The sequence below is a fragment of the Gymnogyps californianus genome, chromosome 10, assembly GCF_018139145.2.
Source record: "Gymnogyps californianus isolate 813 chromosome 10, ASM1813914v2, whole genome shotgun sequence".
Classification (NCBI taxonomy): domain Eukaryota; kingdom Metazoa; phylum Chordata; class Aves; order Accipitriformes; family Cathartidae; genus Gymnogyps; species Gymnogyps californianus.
Window position 1 is genome coordinate 28,015,652 of NC_059480.1, and position 24,194 is coordinate 28,039,845.

Consider the following 24,194-nt stretch of genomic DNA (forward strand, 5'->3'; position numbering starts at 1 on the left):
CATGTAATGTACAATAAAAAAAGTCCCCAAAGAAATGAAATATTTCAGGATTTATCTAATTGTGTGCATATTGATCCATCATAACTCCTTACAGAGAAATGAACTCATCCCTGGTTATTCGCGTGGCTATCCCATTGTAAGAACAAGATGCTCTTTGTTAATGGCCAAGTAAAAAATGCTTGAAATCCTGTTTTCAACATTTTCTTCAGGGCTTGTTTGCAGAACCTTTGTCCATACAGAGTAATTCTGTGCAAGTCCTTAAGGCCCTGTGGGAGAAGACACAGCTCAAGGGGACACACAGTTTTGAAACTGCCATGATCCAGTCTACATTTCCACACCAAAAGGTAAGCTTTTTTTTTTCTCAGAAAAAAAAAATAGTAGAACTTTGCCCTGACTTTTAGAACAGCTGTGCAAAGACCTTTACAATAGCTACAGCAAGTCTTTGCTGTGCTCAAATTGTGAAAAACAAAACCCCTTTCCCTGCCCCTTCCCCTTCTTTGCATTAGCTCTGGCATCTTCCGAGCATTTGCGCTTACTGACATGCCAAGTCCTCTTCTCCTGGATGGCCATATGGCAATCCATAGTGCGTGCCTCTGACCTCCCTTTTATCTGAAGCACTCAGCTTGTGGGGAGGTTGAAAAATGTTCACTAGCCATTATATTTTCAACCTCTGCAGAGGGCCCACAGTGTTGTTTTGTACTGTGCTTTGAAAGGTCTCCAGGCTTGTTTTCCACCCGCTCCTGCATGCTGTATGTGGATTGTTCCCGACGTGATGAAAACTAGTGATGCTACATATGGATTTTTTTTTTTTTCCTGCTCGCCGTTTCAAACTCTAGATTCAGATTAGCTGCCACTATGCGCTGTTTGGCAGCCACTTGGAAATTCACCTAGTTAAACACAGACTTGGATTTTATGGAAATGATCGTTTGCACGTGCACCATTACTTACCCCCATCAGTTTAAAAGATTATTCTTTCAAAGCTGTTTACTGTCTCCGGGATTTCAGCGCATGCTATTTCAAAGCTATTAATCAGGCTTCTCGGAAAAGGACGCTGTAGGATTGTAAAGCAAATATCTGTTTATTCCTGAACATCTCCATCCAGCTCAATTGGATGAAATGAATTGTCAAACATGATTTTAAAATACTCTCTCTCAGAATATTGTACGCATGAAGATGTCTGACTGAATAAGATTAATTTACTAAGGTTATGGCTGATTTAAAGACAGGACTTTTGTTAGAAACAGCTTCTGAACGCCCAAGATAATGTTGCACTGAAGTGGGAACTCCTGCTGTAGCTTGTAAGAGGAGTAGGGGATCCCCACATCTGAGACCCAGCCTATGGGCCAGTTTTACTTACACACAGTGGAGCTTGCACTAAGTATTTTAGCTGCTATTGAAATCCTGGCCTGACTCATCCGAAGGCATTAGAACTGCTTTTCTGTTCAATACTGGCTTAACTTGAGTCTGTGCCAAGATCTACTAGTCGAAAGTCGGAGCTGGTGGAGTGTAAAGGAGTTTGGGGTGAATAAAGAGCTTAGGGAAGAGCATGCCTTCATGGGTAGGATTAGATGTAGTGCATCATGTACACAAAGTCTACAAAACACGTCCAACACCCTAGAAACGTGATTAGTCTCCAGCGCATCGGTTGCATAATCCTACTACTGCTCAGATACTAGCATTTGGCCTATTTTGGGAACTTTCATCACTCCATGACAGTAAGAGTATCTTTGAGTTCCCAAAATAGCAGAGCTGGAAAATGAGATACTGATCTTCACTGATTTAATGAATTAAGCAGTGAATTGAAGTTTGGAAACTCCGGGAGCTGCAGATTGCCTAACAGCCTTCGAAGGCTGAAGACAGTCAGGCAGATGTAATGCATCTGAAATCGTCAGAGACTTTAATGTTCAGTCTTGGTCTCCGCAGTATGCTGCTGCATTTACTTTCTGTTTTGGTTTTGCTTATTAATACAGAACCTGAGTTTGTTTCTAGTGCAATTTCCATTCAGTTTACTGAGAAAAGTCCCACTGAGCTTTCTGGGAGCGAGACCTAGGCCTGCTGTAAGGAAGGGTTCCTTTAGCTTTTACATTCCCCAAAAAATCTAGCCAGAGCATTCCCGGCCTGACCTAGTCCTTACTTTGCTTGACAGACTAAGCTTCTGCAGTAATTTGAAATTTTCGTTTCAGAAGTTCTTCCCATTGCTAATAGACCTTCAAATATTGTGAATGATTTGACAAAATTATTGTAGTTGTTAATATTATTCCTCTGCCAGTAGTGCAGAAAGAAAAATTACGGGGGTGTGGTTGTTTCAATAAGCGTAGCACTTTTAATTTAAAATATTTTGAAATCTGTTGATATAAATGCAGCGTTGGCATCCTGTATTATATTTGATATTAAGTTTTATGCGTCGTATGACAGCAATGTCTGAGCGCTTTATCAGAACTGAGGAATTTCTGTGCTCAGACAAAATTGCTCTGCAATCACTCCGCTTTGGCCCTGTGGCTAATCCAGAGTCAATGAATTTAGACTTTCTTTCAGTATGTATTCTAAAGCATTTTGCAAACCTGGAGAAACATCTATTACATCAATGATTTATTCCAGAGTAAATTCTGAGAAATAGTTTCAGATTTACATCACCGTAAGCGATTTCTGAATTTGGCCCAGGACGCGTGTGCAAGGAATTGCAGCGAATACCTGGCTTACAGAAAGCATGTTGTGTTTCACTGGGCAGCCTGTTCATGTCACAAAAGATATTTATACAACACGGCTTGAGATGTGCCAGAAGTAAAGCGTTTCCAGATGTACATCCTTACAGATATCCGTTCGGTTGCTTCATAGTTCTTTATCAAAGTACACGCAGGCCACATTACAAAAACTAAGCCGGTTTTGAGCTCATTGCTGAATTCTTTGTGTTGACTCGTGCTGTGTCAGAAGAGTGAGATAGTGACTACTTTATGAGCCCCATGTGATGCCTTAAGAGAGTCTTTTGTTGAGCAATGTTGCAAGAGAATAATTAACATTTTTAAGCCTTTGTTAGTTCTGTTCTTCCCTTGCCTTTGTTTGCTAGCTCAGTTTACGCAGCAAAAAGAAGCACCACGTTTTCACAATGGAGTCACTGAAGTTTTCAAGATGATGGAGCACGGGGATGAGATAAATCTCTCCTCTCCAATTAGGCTTTTTCCCTGTGCTTCCCCTCCTGAAATAAGTGGCTTACTGCAGATTATTTCAAGCGTACTAGTGTACAGAGTGGAAAAGAAAGATTGCGGCATTGATATTTTGGTGATATTTGTTCTCTTTCAGTCTAGAGCTGGCTCACTGCAGCCACTAAAAGATTTCTTCACAGGATGGAGAAGCTCCTAGGCTTTCCATTCAGCGTCATCCGTGTGCCCTTATAACGTCCTGCACAGACCCGCTGAGAGCAGTACCATCGTTATTTTGCCCATCTTGTGTCCTCCCAGATGCCACAGCGGGAGGAGGATCAGGGCACGTCGGGGCAGGGCGCGTTGCTGGCCAGGCTCTGCTCTGCCGTCCCCTGTCCCTCCTGAGGACTCGGCTCTCCTGCCCAGGGAGGATCTGCTGAGGATCCCACACCAGGCACCAAGTATCTGAAGGGAGGCAGGGAGCCTCGGACTGTCGGATCCACTGCCGACCGACCAGCTGGAGAAATACGGAGAGAAGCTGCACAGCGCTCCTGCTGCACAGCACAGCAGCCAGCTCAATTCCTCGAATGTATAGAATTCCTTTTTGGAGGAAAATAAGAACTTCAGCAATGTACAAAGAGCAGTTATAGAGCAAAATGATCAAGTTTTACTCATGATCCCCAGTATAAGCCAGTTTGAGCGTGCTGGGGCAGGGCAGCCCAGCAGCCGACCACGCAGAGGTACAGATAGAGCCCTGACCCCGGCGAACAGGCGCAGGAGGCATAAGGAATTCCACAGCCCAGCGTTCCGAAGAAGCCCACCAAGGCAGCCAGGGAGTGCAGGGGACCTCTCTGCTGCAGCCTGGCCGCTCAGCTCCCATGCGAGGACAGAGAGAAGAGCCAGGCTGTGGGGCTGCTGCCCTGCAGCACCCTCTGGCAACCAAAGCCAACGTGTGTCCGAGACCTTCGTCGTGTGATCGTTGTCTTCCCGTGTGTGTTGGGAAGCCCATTTCTCTGCATGTTCCTGCCGGAAAGGTGTCGTGGTTTAACCCCAGCCGGCAACTCAGCACCACGCAGCCGCTCGCTCACTCCCCCCACCCAGTGGGATGGGGGAGAGAATTGGAAAAAAAAAAAAACAAAAAAACCTCGTGGCTTGAGATAAAGACAGTTTAATAGGACAGAAAGGAAGAAAATAATGATAATAATAATAAAATGACAATACTACTATTAAAAGAATTAGAATATACAAAACAAGCGATGCACAGTGCAATTGCTTACCACTCGCCAACCGATGCCCAGTTAGTTCCCGAGCAGCGATCCACCCCTGCCAGCCAACTCCCCCAGTTTATATACTGGGCATGATGTCATATGGTATGGAATAGCTCTTTGGCCAGTTGGGGTCAGCTGTCCTGGCTGTGTCCCCTCCCAGCTTCTTGTGCCCCTCCAGCCTTCTTGCTGGCTGGGCATGAGAAGCTGAAAAATCCTTGACTTAGTATAAACGCTACTTAGCAACAACTGAAAACATCAGCGTGTTATCAACATCATTCTCACACTAAATCCAAAACACAGCACTATACCAGCTACTGGGAAGAAAATTAACTCTATCCCAGCTGAAACCAGGACAAAAGGGAAGAAAACCTTTGTTGTTTGGAGCTTCTCAGGTGATGTGAGTCGTGCTCCCTGTTCTGCCTCGCCATCTTTCCTTCAGACAGCCTAAAATCCATCAGGACATGGCCTCCGGTGGGCAGAGGGTGGGGGCACCCGAGAGCCCCCGTTAAGTTAAAACTCGACGTTTGGCTCGGCTGAGCTTGTTATCTGGAGCAATGGCCGGAGGTCTGAAGTGGGCTTGGGTGTTTCGGTTCTTGTAAAAACAGCCGTTTCCCGGCCTTTTCCCGGGTTGAAAGAGGCTGGGGAGGAGAGATGCCGTGCTGCCGGGTCTCCCTGAGCCAGCTGGCCTCCCGCTCCCTCTCCTTCGCTAAAGCTTGTCTGAAAAGGCCCGAATCGAACAACTCCGTCCTTTGCACAGCCTTGTTCAGTGCAATGAACTAATGTCCCTGGCAAGGGATGGTATTTTCCCCACTGACTGTGTAAATCCGTGTTTTCTTTGGGCTGCAGCGTGCGGTGTTGCAGATCTGTGAAGACCCCACGCAAATAAAAAGGAGCGTTTTCTAAGCGGTCCTGGCAATTCCCTTTGCGTCATCAGCGAGTAAGCTGGTTGCTGTTATTTAACACCAACGTTTGTTTAAGTGTGAGATCACAATCTGTTTTAAAATTAAATAACGGGGTTTAAAATACACTGAATTATACAGTGTTGTTAATTGCCTCAAAAGGAGTATCCTCCAGCTTTTCCCATACTTGAAGCTGTATATTTTCTGTAGGTCTCTCTGATCAAGTCAGACATTCAGTTTACTTTGCAGATGCATAATCCTTACTTCCCTGGCTTGTCACTGGCAGAATAACGTCACATTTACCTGGGTATGTTTTGTGTGAGCTAAATCAGTCCTGTTGTTGCTGCGTTTTTGGAAATGTTCATGTTAACGTTCATATTAAACATCCAGATCAGTGCTTCTCACAGGGGGCTGGGTTCAGAGCCTCTATTCTTTCTTTAAAAAAAAAAATAAAAAATAAAAATAAAGTGATCCCCAGCCACTAACTCCTGCTCTGATGGGGGATCCAGTTGGACAGGAGGAAGTCCCCAGCACTGCAGTCTGTTAGCAGAGACCACTGCCTTCCGGATCATTGACAAAATCCAGAGAGAGGGCTGGAGGTAATAAAGGTGGTTCAGCTGGTGGGAAACGTGCTGGGCAGGGCTGCTGAGCGCACTGCTGGCAGCAGTGTCGAAGAGGCAAAAAAAAAATCCCAGACCAGTCCTCTGCCTCCTCCAGACTAATATATAATTTATATATTAGCTGCTACTGATGACAGAGAGAGAGATACGTCCTGCTTAGCACGTTTGCCCCAGCAGGTTGTTTGTCCGCAGGAGACATATGGAAAAGGACACGCGTCGGCGCCCGCTGTGCATCCCTCTGTGATTTCGGGTTACGAGCTGTTAACAGTGCAGCGGTTCGCCTCCTGAGTGAGTTCGGTTTTTCTCATTATTGGCCTAGGACCTGGACCACGTGCAGATGCACCTGGAAGAAGTGAGGTTCTTTGATTTATTCGGCTACAGCGAGGAAGCGGGAACTTGGCAGTGCTTCATGTGCAATAACCCGGAAAAGGCAACAGGTAAGCGGTCTGCCTTCGTCGGTGGTGGGCTGCGCGTGGTGGTGGAGGAGTTGTGGTGAGTGGAGGATGGAGCGAAGCTCACGGATAACGTTGTGCCTCTGGTGATGGTGGCAGAGGTTGGGGAAAAGGGAAAGCAAACTTTCCAGCGTAGCACAGGCAGTGTCTATTTTAGTTGGAATTCTCCATTAAACTCCTCTCGTCTCAGCATCTCTGATGAGAGATAAGAGTCAAGCACAAACCTTATTTGCGGTATGCTTAGAGGGATACAATCCAAAATTAATGTAGACTCATAAATCTGCATGACTGCTAACCCCTGGGGAGTGGGAGGGATCTGCACCCATCTTGTAGTGTCCAGATAAGAGAGTTGCATCTGCTGGACCACGTCCCAGGTCCCCTGGAGACTGCACACGTGCCAAGTGTCAGGGGACACTGGCATAGATACTACGCCCGATTCATGGCTGCTTTGTTCTCAGAATTATTTGCTTTAATAGAATGGAATCCATAGTACACATTAGGAGCAAGGCAATGCTTAAGAACAGCCGTAATACTTCAGCTATATTAGAAAACAGGGTGAGTGGAAAACACACTTTTTCCCAGGTAAAAGATCCTGGTGAGCTTTTTTTTGAAGCTTTCTGATACCCATGTGTTTTAGATCAGTGCACTGAAATTCAGAGGAATGGCCTTTTTCTTAGATGTTTTTTGCCACTCTGTAAAAGTCTGCACAATTCTGGCCAAGAATTTTGAATATTTTGGCTAAGCCTTTGAATAATTGACTGTTTCAGCTATTTATTTTAACAGCTAGCATCTCTTTATATTTCAACAACCCTGAATTTAGTAAGTCTTGCAAGAGTGGCACAGCCTCTGCTGCAGGCCGGGCTGCCCGTGCTCATTTCATGGGTGTTAGACCATCTTCCTCCTTCCACAACTCTCATGGGACTCAACGACCATAAAAGAAATCATGCTTTGAGCTGAAATTTCATCTCAGTACCGTGGTCTTACTGTGGTTTGCCCCTCACAGCAGTGATAGATGTATGTCAAGCTACAAGGAAAATGAGTCTGCGTTGCTTAAAATTTCAAAGCTTAATGAAATAGCTTTGTTTTGAATTTTCAAAGATATTTAACTAGTCCAAAAAGGGGAGTGTTTGTAGAAAGCTATTTAGGGCAGTTGGGTTAGAGTCAACAGACCGGATGAAGGTGGCAAAGGCCATGCTTGGGGATGACGTGAGGCACCATTTCCTTCTTGATGCCATGGGTTTTGCTGGTGACACTAGTCTGGAGACATCAAAGGACAGCTAACACCTTGCTTCCCTGTTGCTCTCCTGCCAAAGCGCCGTGTCCTCCAAGGAGAGGTCTAAGAAGGGCTGGAAGCAGGACGCGGTGCGGGGAGGTCCACGTGGCGCAGCACCCCAGCTCTGCTGCCAGGAGCGTGGTGTTGGGACTGAGATCCAGACCCCACCGGTACGACCAGTATAGAGCTGGTATTTTCAAATGGGTCTGAAGTCAGGGGAAACGGCAATAAAAGACTGCGACAGCAGGCAGCAATTCCCAGCGAGCTCTTCAGTGCTCTTTGGTTAGTACAACAAGAGCTTCCGAAAGCGGGGACCATCTCCGTGCTGCTGGCCAGAGGCTCTTGAGTCTGTTTGCAGAGCTTTGAGTAGGGTAAACATCTCGAGTAGGGTAAACTGTGTACTCTGCCTGACGCCAACGGTCCTTGGGAAGTGGGAGCGCAACGCCTGCCGTGGAGTGCCTGCGGCGGCGGGTTGGCACGCCGCCTCTCTCGCTTATTCATCGTTGTTTCAGGCTGGTGAAAAAATCACGTTGCAGTGTTGTACGTTGTAGGTTTGGTGTCGCAATATCCCACAGAGATGAGGGAGAAGGTCACATCTCTTCTAAGGGTTCACCGTTTTCCCTAGCTGCTGTGAAAAGGCTGCAATGAAATGCATCTGCTGATCCCACTTCCCTGAGTGTGTAAGTGTGGTTCTCCGTTTACACACTGGGGTCAACAGAAGGGTTTAATATATTCAAAGCTCTGCCCTCCGGCCCGAGCGGTTTCCACCCGGCAGCGCAGCAGTTCTGCCCTTCCCAAGAAGTGCCAAAATCCGCTCTGCATGGAGATGCGGGAGCGCTTGGCCAGCTGGGCGAGGGGGGGCTGCCCTCATCAGGCTTGCCCAGCAGGTCTGGGTACAAATTAGACCTTCATTCCTATGTGCTGGTACTTATATAGGCCCTTGTAAATTATACTGCCTCTTCTAGGAGTGGAAAACCAAGTAATTTTTCTTTAGATTTACCTTTTTTCTCGCTTATATCTGTATGATGTCAACTAAAGCCCAATGGAAAAAAAATGCAAATACAGCACTAAGGCGTTAAGCGAAATGCTACCTTCTCAGCAGATGCAATAACTTGAGACTTTGCTTTCTTTTTCTTGAGTACCACGAGTACTCGAGAGCACGGAGGATGCCGGGCCATTTGGAAGAAGGTTTTCCCTCCTCAAGCACTGAAGGCGCCAAGGGTGGTGCCTGGAGTTTGCAGGTCTGCCTGCCTCCCCCCTGTTTAGAAAGGTTTCCAGCCTGTCCTCCCTGCCCAGCCACCGGCCTGTCTCTGCTGCCAGAGCCCAGGAGAGGAGGGAGAAGACTTTAATAAACGTCAGCATTTACGAAATCACCATTTACCCTCTGTTTTAGAGCTAGGGCTGAGAGTTCAGGGATGCCTTTGAGGATGGTCAGGAACAGGAGGAATTGGGCACAGAATATTTTTGGACTGTAACTGTCCTTTTTATGAGCAATTACTCTCTTTGTCTCAGTTTGAAGAAAATTTTGTAAGAAAGGCACATTGTGAATATCATGATTTGCTTCTCAGCTCTAAAAGCCTTTAGAAGACCAAGAAAATAAAGTATTGAATGGGTCATACGAAAGCTCAGGCGTAGGAAAGGAATGTGGAACACCGTGTTCAATGGAATAAAAATCTGCAGGCGAATGACAAATTCACCTTAGTATTGGTGATGTAGAGCTGTGGCAGCTGGGAAAAGTCGTACCAGAGTGGGAGACACTCCAGGGTCTTTTTGGGTTTATAAGATCTGACACAAGAAAGGATTCAGAGGTCTCCTTGAATTGGTAAGAAATGTAAAGGCTGTAAAACATCTTTTATTTTCATTCCACAGTGGGACAGACCCTTTGAAATCCCAAATACTTTTGGAAGACAAGAAAGTAATTTCTTCCTCTCAGCAATGCTGTTTAGCAACCAAATTCTTCTTAAAGAAGGAATTCAGAGGGAAATTCTTTTTCTATTATTGTCCTTTGTTTTTTGTTAACGTTGGGTTTTGTTGCATTTTTTGGATGCCGTGTTGCAAGATGCCATTTATCCTCCAGACTTAGGAAAGCATTATGCCTTAAAGCCTCGATCTTGCCTTAGGATGCCAGATCAATGGTGGCTTTTTCGGATGTAGCTGGGAGGATTTCTGGAGCCGGACTACACTTGGAGGCTGAGTTTGGGAGGAGAGAGGCAGTTATGCTTAAGCAATGTGGTGGATGTACCCAAAGTAGCAATTAACCCAGAGAAAGTTTGAGTATTTCTCATGCATTCTTCTGATTGCAAAGCATTTCTTATACAACCACACTTTTCCAGAAGTGCTGTTAAATCATCCCAAATTGTTTTTTCCTGCCACCCAGGAAGAGCATTCCCACAAATCCTACTCATCTGCTCAAATACACGTACGTGCCCTGACTGTGCAGCTGGTCTCAGAGCTAGGAAAACCAGCTTATACTATTTTTTTATTTTATTTTTTTTTTTTTAAATGACGACCTTTCAAGCACAGATACAAGGCATTTGAAATTTTGGTAAATGCAGTGTGTGCCTTTTGTTAGGAAAAGCTGGCCTTTAAGAGCCCCATTTCAACATAACCTCCTGTATTGACAGTTGGCTTCACAAGCTCTTGCACAAAAAAAATTCAGTAAAACCACTTGATAGCCGGGGAGGGAATTGCAGTACATTCCCTATTCTGGAAGCTTACAAAGAAATTGCAGTAATCCCTGTGGGCTGCAGGAGAGACGTTGTGCCCATGGGCAATGATTCGGGTAAAACTGAGGGGTTTTTTATGAATTCCTCTTCAAAAAAACAATTCACTCAGAACAGCCTACACCATATTAACTTCTGAATACATTTATCTTTTGCTAGCAGTGGTGATTATCTAGTGAACTGAAATATCCCAGCTATAATGCTTGCTTGAAAATTATAAAAAGTGGCATTCCGTAATGTGTCCTTTCCAGGTTTTCAACAAAACTAAATGTGATGATTAATGAGAGAGCGTGAATCCATATTCCCTTAGGTTAATTGCATTTATCTTCATCTGCTTGCCACCCACACATTCCATTCTTTCAAGTTACTAGGAGTTTATTATCATCGAGATCATTCACGATTGGACTGAATTCTTGTGGATGATTTTATGTGTTCCATCAGATGCAAGATTTAATGCTTTGTTTTTTATCTGTCTTGAGTTCATCTTGGAAGAGTTTGGAGGATTTTTTACTTTTTATTCAGTACCCAAACTACTTAAAGCTTGATGCGTTGTAGTTCTGCAAAGAAAGTAAGATACAATTAATAGAAAATAATACCGATGGACACTTACATCAATGGGCACTATTCAGGGTCAAGTTGATTTTGGAGTTAGTGTCTCTATATTGAGGTGGTTTAGGAAGCAATAGATACTATAGTAAATAATTTTTCATTTTGAGTTTGGGTAATATTTTTAGCTTTATTGTGTGTTCTGCAGAAAAAAAGTAATGACAAAAATAGAGTAAATATAACCTTTTAAATCCTTTAACTCATTTTTTCAAGCTAAAGATCTCATCATACATATCAGCATACCACCACACAGAGTGATTTCAAACCCAGAGATGATGTGATCACCTAGTTTGACCTTCTATAAAACAATAGTCAAAGAATCTAGTCCAATAATGCTTATATCAAAGAAATGTTTTCTCTTTGATCTGTATTACTTTTGCATATTTTTCTAAACATGTCCAAACCTGATTTTTAAAAGTCAAGTGAAGGAGAACCCATGGCATGCCTAAATTGTTGCTCAGGTAACTTAACCACCCTGTTAAAATGTGGGTTTATTTCTAGCCTCTCTCTAAACACTGCATCACATTACGCCCTTCCCTGCTATGCAGAAAATCTCTATTTGTAGACTTCATCATGTCACATCTTGATCTTTGCTTGGGCAAATTAAGGAGAATACACTTCATTAGTTTCCTGTGATATGAATAATCGTATGAAAGGTCAGTCTTAAATCATTCTTCTATGACTTTCCTGAAGTCTTTTAATTTGTCCTTATTCATGCAAGGTGAAGAAATCAAAACTAGACAGAATTTTCCAATAATTAATATGTGTATAAGGAATGTGCACACTCCAATTGGCAGCTGATTGCATTTTTAAAAAAATCTTCTAACTGTATTAGCAGTGCAGATACTTCTTTCAAATAACCCTGCTCTGCCGTGGAAAGAAGTGGGGGTCACCAGCTGCTGAATTTGGTTTTGGGAAGAGTTCAGCCAGAAGAGTAAAGCCCTGCATTTCTGAGGCAGTACGGATTTACTCATGATCTCCCTTGCTAACAGAGCTCCATGCACTTATTCCTGCTCTGCGCACAGCAGATATTGAATGGCTACAGCGGTGACTGAGTAAAATCCCAGTAAGGATTGGGACAGGCTCCACCAAGACGTTTGGGGGCTGAAGCTCTTGCCCTGTGAGGAGGGGCTGAGGGACAAGGGCTGGTGCGGGCAGAGATGAAGGGGGACTTCATAGCAGTCTGTCCATAACTATGAGGAGGTCATCAAGAAGATAGAGCCAGGCTCTTTTCGGTGGTGTGTGGTGGAAGGGCAAGAGACAACAAGCATAAATTGGAAGAGGAGAGGTTCAGACTGCCGACAAGGGAGAACTTTCCCACCATGAGGACGATCAAGCATTGGAACAGCTTGCCTAGAGATGTTGTTGACATTTTCAAGTCCTGGATGGATAAATCCATGAGCAACCTAGTCTGACCCCATAGGTGACCTTGCTTTGAGCAGGAGGTTGGATGAGAGACCCCTTGAGCTCTCTTCCAGCTGAATTATTCTGTGATTCTGCGAAGTTAACCACAATGAAAATAAGCAAAAGGACTTAGAAAAATATTGGAAGAGAGCTTCATTCTTATCTTTCATGAATCTTTTTCTTCTAATCAGACCCTCAGACATACTGGCATCAGATTCATTACGACGACTTTGGAAGCTGACATCAGAATTCCCCATGGGCTTCTTTGTGGATGAGCACACAAGAAGTGCTCTGTTAGCATTGCTTCCAGCCACCGGGCGCTTAAAGAGAGATCAGCGTTTCTTTAGTAAATCCTGGTTTTGAAAGATTTTGGCCATAAAAATCCACTTTAGGTCAAAATTGCACATTCAGTTCCTTTCTCATGTTGCATTCCTGACCACCAGCCATCTCAGTATCTTCTGGTCCCTGAACTTTTTGTGCTTCACACCTCCTTAGCTTGGGTTAAAGCATGCTCCTACTGGAATCAGTATCGAAGCCATTCCTGTGGGACCAGGAGCCAGGTAGATGCACAAGACCCAACCACTGAGCAATTGTCTTTTCATATCAAGTCCTTCTTTTGCTGTATCTAGATGTTTGTACAGCTGTCATCATGCTCTGAGAGTCACCGTGCACATTATGAATTCCTTCTTGTTATCGTGTAGGAGTAAAAATTCTTTTCCTGTCCTATCTTTGTCATTTTTTATTAAAGTTCTCTCCTCTTTCTTTTATGCACGCTCCAGGAAAGCTTGCTACTTGGTGCTGCTGGTTTGACTTTCTCAGATTCACAGCTTTTTGCTCTCCGTCTCTCACTGGGAAGACTTTGTCATAGCGGTTCTGACACTTCATCTTGGGAGACGATATGGAGCCATGCCCTGTTGTTATCACCCGCATGCTACCGAGACGGTAATTTCCTGACACCAAACCGCATATTCTCATGGTGAGAAAACATCCTCCACCAAGAGAGTGCACATGTGAATGGCAAATTATGGGAATGACAGGGACATTACCCTGTACGTCATGACGTTAGAAATTTGATGAGGCATTTGCACAATAAGCAAAGTATCAGCTTAGATGCTGTTTAAAAGTAATTATGAAAATTTAAAATTTTTTATCTGTTCTCACAAATCTGACAAATTATAATGCTGATTTTATAAATGGGGCACAAAGTCACCAGAAGATGAAGTGGCTGGTACGAGAGCAGGAGGACTTGTACTCAGACCTGCTGGACAGCGTGCCGGCCCTAGGGCTCTGTCCTTTTGCTCAGCTCCCAAAGAGGAATGACTCTTAAGGATGCCCGTTATGGGTATCCCAGCAAATCTCAGCTGCAGAAATGCCAGGTAATACCCGATACAGCCTTAGAAAGCTGTTTAGAAAGAAAAACAGCCCTTCTGTTCCCAGTAGGTTTTCCCCCATGAAGCTGCTGTTGGCAGATGGTGTCCCCTCTAATGGGACATCAGTGCAGCCACAGGCAGACGTGACCGCATGGTCCTGCGCGAGTGAAAAAGCCAAGGCTCATCTCAAGCCTGATGGACCCAGGTTTTTTGCAGAAACAAATTTATCTGAAAAAAAACCCCAACTTTTTCCTTGCTCACAATGGATTATAATTTTCTCCAGTACTTTTTTGTTCAGTGGCATTTGATGATATCTGGTGTGCATCTTGTTACCTGTGTGAGCTGGATGTCAGCTGCTTTCTGCTCTGTTTGAAGAGGGTTAGCTGTTATTAGGGAGCTTTGCCACAGGATATCGTTTCTCTTGCCTAGAAAATGGGGAGTTGTGCCTATGCAGGATTTTTTTGCCATTGATTCATCAGCAGTTAATTCTATCTGTTTTATACGAGTGTAAATTCAGCGTAGACCGCGTGGCACGAGGCTCCTTCACAAAGGCATCTGCCCTGGATCAGTGTTTCAGGAACCCCCGTCAGGGAGGCAGAGGGATGTATGGAGTTTGGGCTGCCCTGTTTTGGTTTTCCCTGCCATAGAGCAGGGAGATTCCCCGTGGCCTTTTCCATCCCCTCTGCACAGCCTGTTCAGCGGAGGGTTTAAAAAGCCCCATCCCAGATGTAATATCCAGCCCCAGATCCATCAGCTGGAATGTTGTTCCTGTGCACGTCCCCAGCAGCAGACCAGGGCGCGGAGGCAGGACAGAGGCTGCCAGCAGCCACCCTCAGCAAAGAGCTATCGCAGAAGCACCACATCACTGCACGTCATAACGTCCTCATGGCCCAGGAAGACTTTAAATCCCCTCAGCTTTGCATTTTCTTGGTCCCAGCTCCAGGTTTTTCACATAAAGTGAATATTTATTTGAAAACAGCCCCCACCCCGGCCGCGCTTCTCTGAAAGGGCTGGGGAGAAAAGATTGCCAGTTGAGGAAATCTCTAAAAGAAGTGAAAATATGTACCTGTAGTAGTTCTGAAAACAATATTTAACAAAATTGCAAAGCTTTTAAGGGGCACGTTGTAAAATGAGGCTCTGTCCCGCTAAAGAGCGTGTTGTGAAATGGGTGCAGCCCCGAACCAGCTTCCCTGTAAATTTGTGCCATTTTGCAGTGACAAAAATTAGGCAGGGAGAAAGCAAGCCTCTCTTTTACTCTGTCCCGTGCCAGGCTGGGTGGTGTAACGCATCGGTGCTGGCGTGCAAAGATACAGAAAAGAGCTGCTGCGTCGAGCTAGGGATGCAGCGGGCTGCGAGGACCTGTTTTTATCATGGAAATTGCAGCTGCAGTTCCCCATCGAAGCTGAAACTTGGCCACCCCCCTTTTCATTCAGTCCACCTCCTTCCAAAAACTCCCTATCTACAGAGACAGAAATATTTACAGTCTTTCTTGAGGAAATTGAAATAGGACACGCTGAAGACCCCCAAAGCCTGCCCCTCTGCCAATATAAACAACGCTGGGGAAAAAAACCCATTCTTTATCTAAATCTGATGCATTGTATTCGCGTTGTTTGTTTTCCCTCTACCAGACAGGAGGTAGTGAAGAGAGGTACGTGTCCAAAAAGCCATAAAGCCTTTGAAACCCCAGGTGCTGCCTTTGGTGGCTGCGCCTGGCCACCCCGCTCACCTCGCGTCCTCAGCATCACGCCGACCTACTGCGCTTTGGGCTCGGAAAGGCTCATGCACAGACAATAGCAAACATTTTCAAGAAAAAGCGTTGCTGTGGATAACCTTTCATGCTAAGGTATGCAAGTACGGCCAGCCAGAGGATATCTGACCGTCTGACAGATGCTGGGAAGGGCTCCAAGTCAAACATCACATCAAAAAACATCCGTTCGCAGACTGCTTACACCTTGGCCTGCTCTTCAGCCTCTCTGATCCATCATGTCCCGTCTATCGGTGTAAAAATAGAAGAGAAAGGAAAAAGAAAACCAGCCGTGGTATTAGAGAATTTTTACATTGTTTGCTCCGTACGTGAAGGGCAGTGGCTTGAGGTTCCTCTGCGGTTGTGGTTTAAAGCCCATGGTGATCCCCTTGGTTGCTGGGCTTTTCTCCTGCTGGAAAATTCCTTTTTGCGTGCAAGGTTTGGGAACGCTCTTCCAGCTCCTGAAACCTCGCATGCTTCCAGCCGAGGTGTGTGCCAGTGAACGTTGGTCACGGGTGAGCACCGTGGTCACAGGGCTGGTGGCAGAGGTGGCCACAACCTTATAAACGCGCTGAAAATGAAAGCGCAAGGCTTCCCAATATTCACGCGGTGCTTTGAATTCTGAAATTAATTTTAAATGTAGCGATAATTTTGCAATAAGAAAAAAAAAAAGGGTTTCTTTCCCTTTCCTAGAGACTTTATTTGGTTTTTATTTTTAAGGGAATTGATGGAAGGAAAATCTATAGTGACAAACATAAGTTATTTTTCTAAGGCAAACTGAAGCCACTTTTCAGACCACTACAGAAGATGAACGGACTGGAAAGTGGCTGAGCTGAAGGTAAGGTGGCTGAGTGTGCCTGTATTTCTGCTTCCATGCTGATTACAGTCATTATGGTCGTTGAACTCTATACTGTACGCTACGTATTTTTAATTACATTTTAGATTATTCTTGGGCAACACGCTGTAGCGCAGGTCATTGGCGGGGACAGAAGCTTTTGTGTCTCTCCTCCTTCCTCACCTTTGGCTTGGGCAGAGTTACCCATCTTGTATTTAAAGTAGGCTCTGTAAGGCCGGCATTTACACGCACGCATGGCAGAAAAGCTCTTTGAGCCCTTACCACCCAGGGTACAGGCGAGGCAGTGTTCTTGGCCGATGACACGCTAATAGTTTGTAAGTAAATTTTGCCACAAGACGGTAAAAACATCGATGTCCTCAATGGGTAACATGATGAAAAGACCCTGACTGTTCCTGAGGGAGCAGGACAGACACCGGGTCCCTGGGGGCTGAGCTGTGAGTTGCTCTGGCCTTTGGCAGTCCAGATGTCAAAATAAATTGTGTTATTTTAGAAATGCAAAAGTGATAGAAAAGATCCCATTCCCAGCCGGTCAGTGCTGTGAGATTTACAGGAGATTTACAGTAAGTAACTCTGGGTTTGTTGGAAGGATTACTTTTTACAAAGCGGATTGCTAACGTTAAATGACTTTTGAAATATTCCCAAAGAGAGAACTAGAAAAGATAATAAAGATGTAACAGGGAGTGACCTCTACAAAATGCAGGGCTAGGTTATTGCTCGAACACTGGATAAGGGCGGGCTGATAATAAACACATCCCTTTCCCAAGGGAAGAAGGAGTTGTGTCTCGGGAGGGTGAGGACGGGAAGGGTCACATCTGAGGGAGAAAGCCCTGGGACTCACCAACCCCTTTCTCAGCAAAAAGTCACATTTCTGGGCTGGAATTACCTACGAGAGGTTGGCAGTCATTCCAGTGGGACAGCGCCTGGTCTCTCAGCCCCACGTGGACGTCCCACTTCTGGCTCTTAATTCCTTCTCCATCGGGCTGCTGCTGCAATGAAGCAAGCTATTGCGGTTAATGGAGAGTGATATCCTCGAAATATTCCTGTCCATAATATTCCACAGCAGGAATATAACTGTACTGAACTCTGCAGCGTGGATTAAAGCCTCAGAGACAACATAAATGCTTATTTTCAGTTCCATGAAATTATAAATTATTATTGCAGGGCTGAGGAACAATTGGGAGGCGTAATGGTGGGGATCAGTACGTGATGGATAAGGGAATAGAAACGGTGATGGACGGAGGAGTCCGAGCTGTCAGCTCCATCTGCTAGGCCTCCCAAGCAAAACATGACTAAGGGCTGAAATGTCTCTCTGAAGTGACAGCTGAATGCTTGAGGTCGGGAGGAATGTAGTCTTGGAGCTGACACAGCTAAACTGCAACAAAACTTTCCTGCATCGCAGCAAAAGCCTGGCTTTCAGCTGGGGCAAAGGGAGGACAGAAATAACCCCCTCGTTGTGTGTTCACCTCCCCAGTCGTAAATCAGGATGGCCAACCTCTGATTGAAGGCAAGCTTAAAGAGAAGCAAGTCCGGTGGAAGTTTATCAAAAGGTGGAAAACGCGCTACTTCACTCTGGCTGGCAACCAGCTGCTTTTTCGGAAAGGAAAATCTGTAAGTCAGAAGCCCATCAGCTTGATTTCTCTCTTTCCCTCCTCCCCAACGCCATTTCCCAGAGTTTTTTTACTGCTCAGCTTTGCCCGTGGTCTCTGTACGCCGCATGGCTAACTTCAGCCAAGGGGTTGCCCTCCAGCTTTAGTTACATTTTTCCCTCTGGATCGAGAGCGTGAGATTTTCGGGAGTGCTCAGTGTCAGACTGGCGCTGCTCTTGTTCGGCCAACAAATGCCCAGGGCTCAGCACTGCGACTCAGTAATTTACACCCTGCTAGCTGGTGAGCGGTGCCCGAGCATCGTCCTCTCCGCCTCGAGGCACCCCAGGGTCACCTCTCAGATATTGCAAAAGCTTCTCTTCCTGAAGGAATTACAGGGGGTTAAAATATAGTTTCCAGTCTTGACCAGTGATTCTTTATTTCCTTGAATAAACACGAATTCAGTAAATTCTGCTCAGGTAAATATATTTTTTCCACTTGCAAAGTGCATGGCATGGGACAGCAAGGTATGTAGCAGCCACAGCCAACGTGCTGTGAGCGAGCTGTCATTTCTGGGTCACTCTTAGATCATCCAAAAATAGCAGCATCTTCTAACTATAGCCAAACCTTAATACTTCTGGTAAATAATCTTTATTTGTATAGAAACCTAGTAGAGCTCTTTAAGCTTCTTAAATGGCTTCCTGAGGCCCTTCCTATAAGAAATACAACAGGGTGTCCTGCCTAGGAGGAACACGTGCCTTTCGTGGGACAATACCATCCTTCTGAAAGCAAGTAGTTCAGGAGACAGCCTTTTCCTTACTTTCTAGTGACTTTTTCTGATGTTTTGGTTGAGATTCTGTAGCCAGTTTAATCCATACATGTACCATAGCTACAGCTCAGTACTGGCTGATGCTCGCTTTTGAAAGCGTGTCAGAATAATTATCATTTTTTAGCAAGTCAATTGGCTTATAGAAATATGTTTAACAGAATGGCTTTAATTAGCACTCCAAACAAGCCAGGCATAAGGCACATCAGAACACCTTGATTCCTTCTGGGATGTGATCGCCTCCTTAGATTTGCATTCTCAGTGCTCCCCTTGTTCTTGCGGGGGACGTACAATGCGTCGCAGGCGGGTGAAGCTGGCAGATCAGATCGTTTAACAGCAGATTTTTCTCCACAGCGTAATTCATATAGATTAGCTTTCCCTTTTTAACTGGCAAACTCAAGGCTGCTTTGCTTTTTTTAAAGTTGAACACAAATACCTGGACTGGTTCGTCAGCGTAGCAGGCTGGCGTCCAGCTCCCCGGGGACAGCAGCGGGGTTATTGCGCCTGGGTAAGCAGGCTTTCAAGCTGGCGTGTTATATCCTGTAACTTCTACATTTTTGGCCTAAATTCGAGGGTCAAGTCCTGCCGTTAACCGTTGCTTGGGTTGCAGCCTGGAGCAACCCCGAGCCCACCAGTTTAGGTTGCACACGTGCCCTGGGCTGACCATTGCAGACACCGAACACAAAATTTTAAGCCCTTTAAGCAGGGCTGGAGGTCTGAAGCCTCACGGAAGGGGTTTGGACAATAAAAGTCTGATTTTTCAGATCCCACAGGAGGTCCGCTCCAGCGCACCTCCGGCACCCGGCGGGAGGACCAGCCCCGCACCTCGCTGGCCGGGTGCGGGTGCCGAAAGCATTGCAAGATGCGGGGCTACAGGCTGTGGCCAGCTAAAGCAGTGGCAGAGGCTCCTGCCCAGCCGCATCTGGTGCTTGTTGCAGTCTTCGAGGCCGGACGGTGCTTGCCTGGCTGAGCATGACAGCTCTGCCCCGTCATCCCTGGCGTTGCAGAGCAGGGCTGAGTGCTGCCTGGGTGTTTGGACTTTATATGCTGCTTACTTAAAAATACAAACCTAACACAGAGGAGGTATTGTGAGATGGCCAGCTGGCTGTGCCTGCTTGTTCCTGGAGCCCCACCATGAACCTTCCCTTCGTCAGAGTAACCATGTGGACAATGTTCGCTCTGTGTAAGCAACTGCATGGCCAGTGGGTAAAGGGGAGGCAGGAGAAAGCCAAAATAGAAGAGGTCCGAAAAAGAGCCACATCCTAAACTCCTGGAAAATTGTGGTAAACTCCTTCCACAGAAATGTGCCTAGGGTACAATCAGCTTTCTTTAGCAACTTGAGGTCAAACGCTGTGTGGTAATGAAGGGAGTATATCATTTTTCCTAGAAAGGCTTCTAAGCGTACGGGTCTGGTTCATGGGGTGCAAAGTTTTGGTTCTCGAGTCTAGCGTTGCTTTGCCTGTTCTGTGATAAAACTTTCATAATGGTTATCCCAGGTCAGACTTCAGCGCAGAGCCAGCTTAATGCTGTCGATAAAGCCTTAACTGGTGTTTGTGGAAGCAGGGGAGGGTGGGCCACTGCTGTGGTCCCGCGGTCATGCATGGGGAATCAATGACGGCTCTGGAAACATTTGTTCCCATGTGAAGTTGGAGATGAACTTCATTGTTCATGGAAAGTCGCTTGGTCAGAACTGAACATTTTGGTGGGAAATTATCAATATAAAGAAAACTACTCAGGTCTGGAATAGGGTCGGTGATAAAAAATAAATGAGACAAATAAATGTTCCATCCCAGAACGAGCAACGGCAACACCAGGGGACGGAGCTGTGCCGGGACGATGACGGCTCTGCGCTGTCCCTGCCGTTCACAGCCCAGGGACCTCCCGTGTCCCAGAGGGGTCTGTCTGCTCACCCAGCCCATGGCCCTGCCGAAGGGTTCACGCCAGCCTCTCTTGCTGGAGAGCTGCTCCAGTCAAGGGATGGACTTCAATGCTGGTTTGAGTCAGAAAGGAGGGGATTACCCAGGGATTACGGCACTTCAGGCATGTAGGAGACCTCGACTGCAAATAACATGCATGTGTGCAACACAGAAGGGCTCCAAAAGTCGGGAAACGCATCCTAGGTATTCATTATAGATGTGGAAAAATGGCAGATCATGGCAGGGGACTATCAAATCCCAGAGAGCAATCACAGCCATTGGGCTTGGGACTTCTTTTGGATGGTCTTTTCAGATGAGCTTTTCCTTAGAACAGTAAAACGTTCCTGGTTCTTTCCCAGAAGGACTGAGACATCATTGCAGGAGAAGTCTCCCTGCCCAGTTCTGGTCCTGTGTTTCAGAGCTGGCCTGCTGGGAGAGCAGATGAAGCTGGGGCAGGCAGAGCCTCTCTGGAGACAGCAGTTCCCACACCGCAGCCTCTCCCGAGGCATGCTCAGCTCCTGCCAGATAATGAACCACTAATTCTCTCTCAGATCAGTCCAGACCTTTCCTGTATGATAGGAGCAGAAAGCTTTTGGAAAATCTGCCTTACTCCTCTTGGTAAAAAGTGTAAGAAGCTTAACAGGAGAAACATAAATATTCTTGAGGAATCAGGGCTTTGGGCTTAAACTTCTCACCTAGAGACCCAATTCGTACTTTTTTTTATGAGCTCACGAATCTCTTCTCCCGCAGGAAACTTCCATCATTTTGTACAACTCTCTCCTACGCTCCCTGCATCATATTTCTTACAATGACACTAAGATTTCCTAGACATACCTCCTTTATACGTTTTCAAACACAATTGCAACTGAGCTGTCCCGCATTCTCCATTCCCCACTGAGAAATGCCATGATTTCCCTCACATTCCTGGGTCAGACTCAAGGTATCTCTTCTGTTTTCAAAACCAACAAAAGGAGTTGCTGCTTCCATTTTCGGGTGGAGACTCTGAGAAGGGGAACAACTTATCACTGCTTAAGAGAAGAGAGCTTTCTGCAGTCCCCGAGGACTGGCAGATTTTTGTACCTGGGAAGCACTTGCCGTTGGCACTAGTTGTGCCTGGCACCGTTGACAGAGGTCACCGTTATTAAAAGCCAGAGAAAGGAAAATCCAAGCCCATGTTAACAGCTGAAGCTGGAACTAAAAAGTGCAGATGCTGAGGGGGAAGAGCTCATGGGCACCAGTGCGGACCCTTGGCCTTGGGTGCAGTAGACCACGACTGCCCATGAAACCCAATGGTCTTCAGCAGGGGAGCGTGGCACTGCGTGGGAGGGGGGTTTCTAACTCCCCTAAGGCTCTTTTGGGAAGTCCCCGTCAGTGCATTTGCCCGCACAAGCAGTGTTTACAAGCCCAGCTCTAGAGACATCAACTGTTTATTAAGACGGTGGAAGCTCTACCAGATGAACTTGGTTCTGTCTGTCTTCCCTGTGTTTCAGAAAGACGACCCCGACGACTGCCCCATTGAGCTCAGCAAGGTGCAGAGCGTTAAAGTGGTGGCAAAAAAGCGCAGGGACCGCAGCCTGCCCCGGGCCTTTGAGATCTTCACCGACAGCAAGACCTACGTTTTCAAGGCCAAAGACGAGAAGAACGCCGAGGAGTGGCTTCAGTGCATCAACGTTGCCGTCGCGCAGGCTAGAGAGCGGGAGAGCCGAGAGGCCACCACCTACCTGTAGAGCTGCTGGCACCTCCGTGGCCATGCCAGCAAACCCACTGCTCCGGCGCAGAGCATCCCACTGCCATACCGCGGACCTCTTTTACCTCCAAAAGCCCCGCCGGCTCCTGGACCATGGGAAACTGTGGGGAAGACCATGCGTTAGCATGGGCCGGGGAGAGCCTTGTGCAGCGCAAGAGGTCTAAAGCATCAATAACGCTACCGGGTGATGGAGTGCCACCACGCAGGAGCGCTCCCTGGCACTGGGACGTTTGCCGGTGTAGAAGCAGCTTCCACGTCCGCGTGTGAAATGCAGGTTTGGTTTTTTAATTCAGCCTCGTGGCCTGCAAGCCAGGAGACGTGGTTAGAAACAAACCTGGGCCCCAGCCCCTCAGCCTTTGCTTCTGCCATGCACAAGGTCTCGGTGGCTGTAGACACTGCCGAGAGCATTCGAGCGCCTAAGGACTTTCTGCTTCCCTCAATCGCTTTCTGTCTGTAAAAAGATAATTTTCCTTCTTATTTAATCTCGGTGTACTTGATCCTTTTACTGTCTATATGTGCCTGTGGAAAAAATCAGATTTGCTGCTGCTTTCAGGTTTGAAATTGAGCAACTTTAAAGATTTAATACTTAACTGTTTTGATTTTCCCTCTCTTTCCTGCTTTTCTCCCCTTCGTAACTGAATGTAATTTTTAAAACTTATTTTCCTTTCTGTTTTTAATTGTCTTCTCTGTTCTGTAACTTTCCAAAATTTCTCCAAAACTGGAAAATTCCCGGTTTGTTTGATTTTCTTTGTCACTCTCAAATGATTCCAAAGTGGAGGAAATAGGGTAGGAAAGACTGAAAGCAAAAAAGGAAGGGGGGGGGGGAATTAATGAGAAGTCTGCAAGTGAAGAAATGAACTCAGAGATTGTTCAAGGCTGAGTAGAAATAAAATTTGAAATTTTCCAACCTAGAAAAATGTATCTTTTGCAAAAAGTTGTTGCCAAAAAGAGGGACTTAATTTGCCACCATCCTAAACGTCCTCCACTCTCTTGATTTCACTGGGGCTGCTGCTGGGCAGCGGCTCTGAAAGTGGGGCCCAGGACAGCTCAGAAATGTTATTCCACCGGGGTTGGAATTTCTCTCGCTTTGGGAAAACGGGGCCACGACAGCGGCTGGGGCAGGGCTGGCACCGCGGGGCTGGAGCGGGGATGCTCGGCTGCCTCCGAGGCGCCCAGCCACGGGCAGGCCGTCTCCCTTGCCTTACCCTGTCCTGGCTGCGGTGTGCGCGGGGAGGAGGAGACGGGCATGAAGCTGAGGAAGGGCTGGAAAAGGTGTGGAGGGAGTGGGATCCGAGGGATTTAACCTTGATGGTTTGGTGCCTGCTTCCTTGATGCAGTTGTTCGGCAGGGTTTACGGCCCGAAGCTTGGAGTCTTGTAGCATGCCATGTAAATACTTATCTTTGGAGTCTGCTAACTTGCAAGCACTGAGTGTTGCCGGTGTTTGTCCCTCCGGCTGCCAGAGCTCTGTAATTTGTTACGCTGACGGGTAAGATGCTAGTGTTTGGTAATGAGCATTTACTCGAATTAGAATGAGAAAAAATTAGTTTATGGTACCATAGGAGTGCCTGAGTTCTGCTGCCAGGTCAGAGCGAAGGGCTGCCCGGTCCCTCGCAGCAGCCGGAGCCGGCGGCTCCAGAGAGGTATTTCTCAACCTGATCCATCAAAAACACCATGGACCTTGGAGCAGTACCACTGCAATGGATTTCCATTTACAGTGAAATGAAAGCTAGGCTAAACTTTGAAAGGCTGTTGGCTGTTTCCGTGTCCCC

General features: G+C 46.3%; 1 protein-coding gene across 3 annotated transcripts in view; it reads left to right on the forward strand.

Moving 5' to 3' along the window:
* The window catches only part of VEPH1 (ventricular zone expressed PH domain containing 1), an 84,124-nt gene extending 60,915 nt beyond the window's left edge, over positions 1 to 23,209 (forward strand). Inside the window, exons 10-14 of one of the 3 annotated variants that reach the window (XM_050902563.1) lie at positions 210 to 344; positions 6,244 to 6,361; positions 17,824 to 18,023; positions 19,249 to 19,277; positions 22,168 to 23,209. In XM_050902563.1, the coding sequence (XP_050758520.1) occupies positions 210 to 344; positions 6,244 to 6,361; positions 17,824 to 18,023; positions 19,249 to 19,277; positions 22,168 to 22,588 (903 nt within the window). In that variant the 3' untranslated portion in view covers positions 22,589 to 23,209. The remainder of the gene's footprint in view (positions 1 to 209; positions 345 to 6,243; positions 6,362 to 17,823; positions 18,024 to 19,248; positions 19,278 to 22,167) is intronic. The other 2 variants (XM_050902564.1, XM_050902565.1) reach the window with 2 other exon arrangements.
* The last annotated feature ends 985 nt before the right edge of the window (positions 23,210 to 24,194 follow it).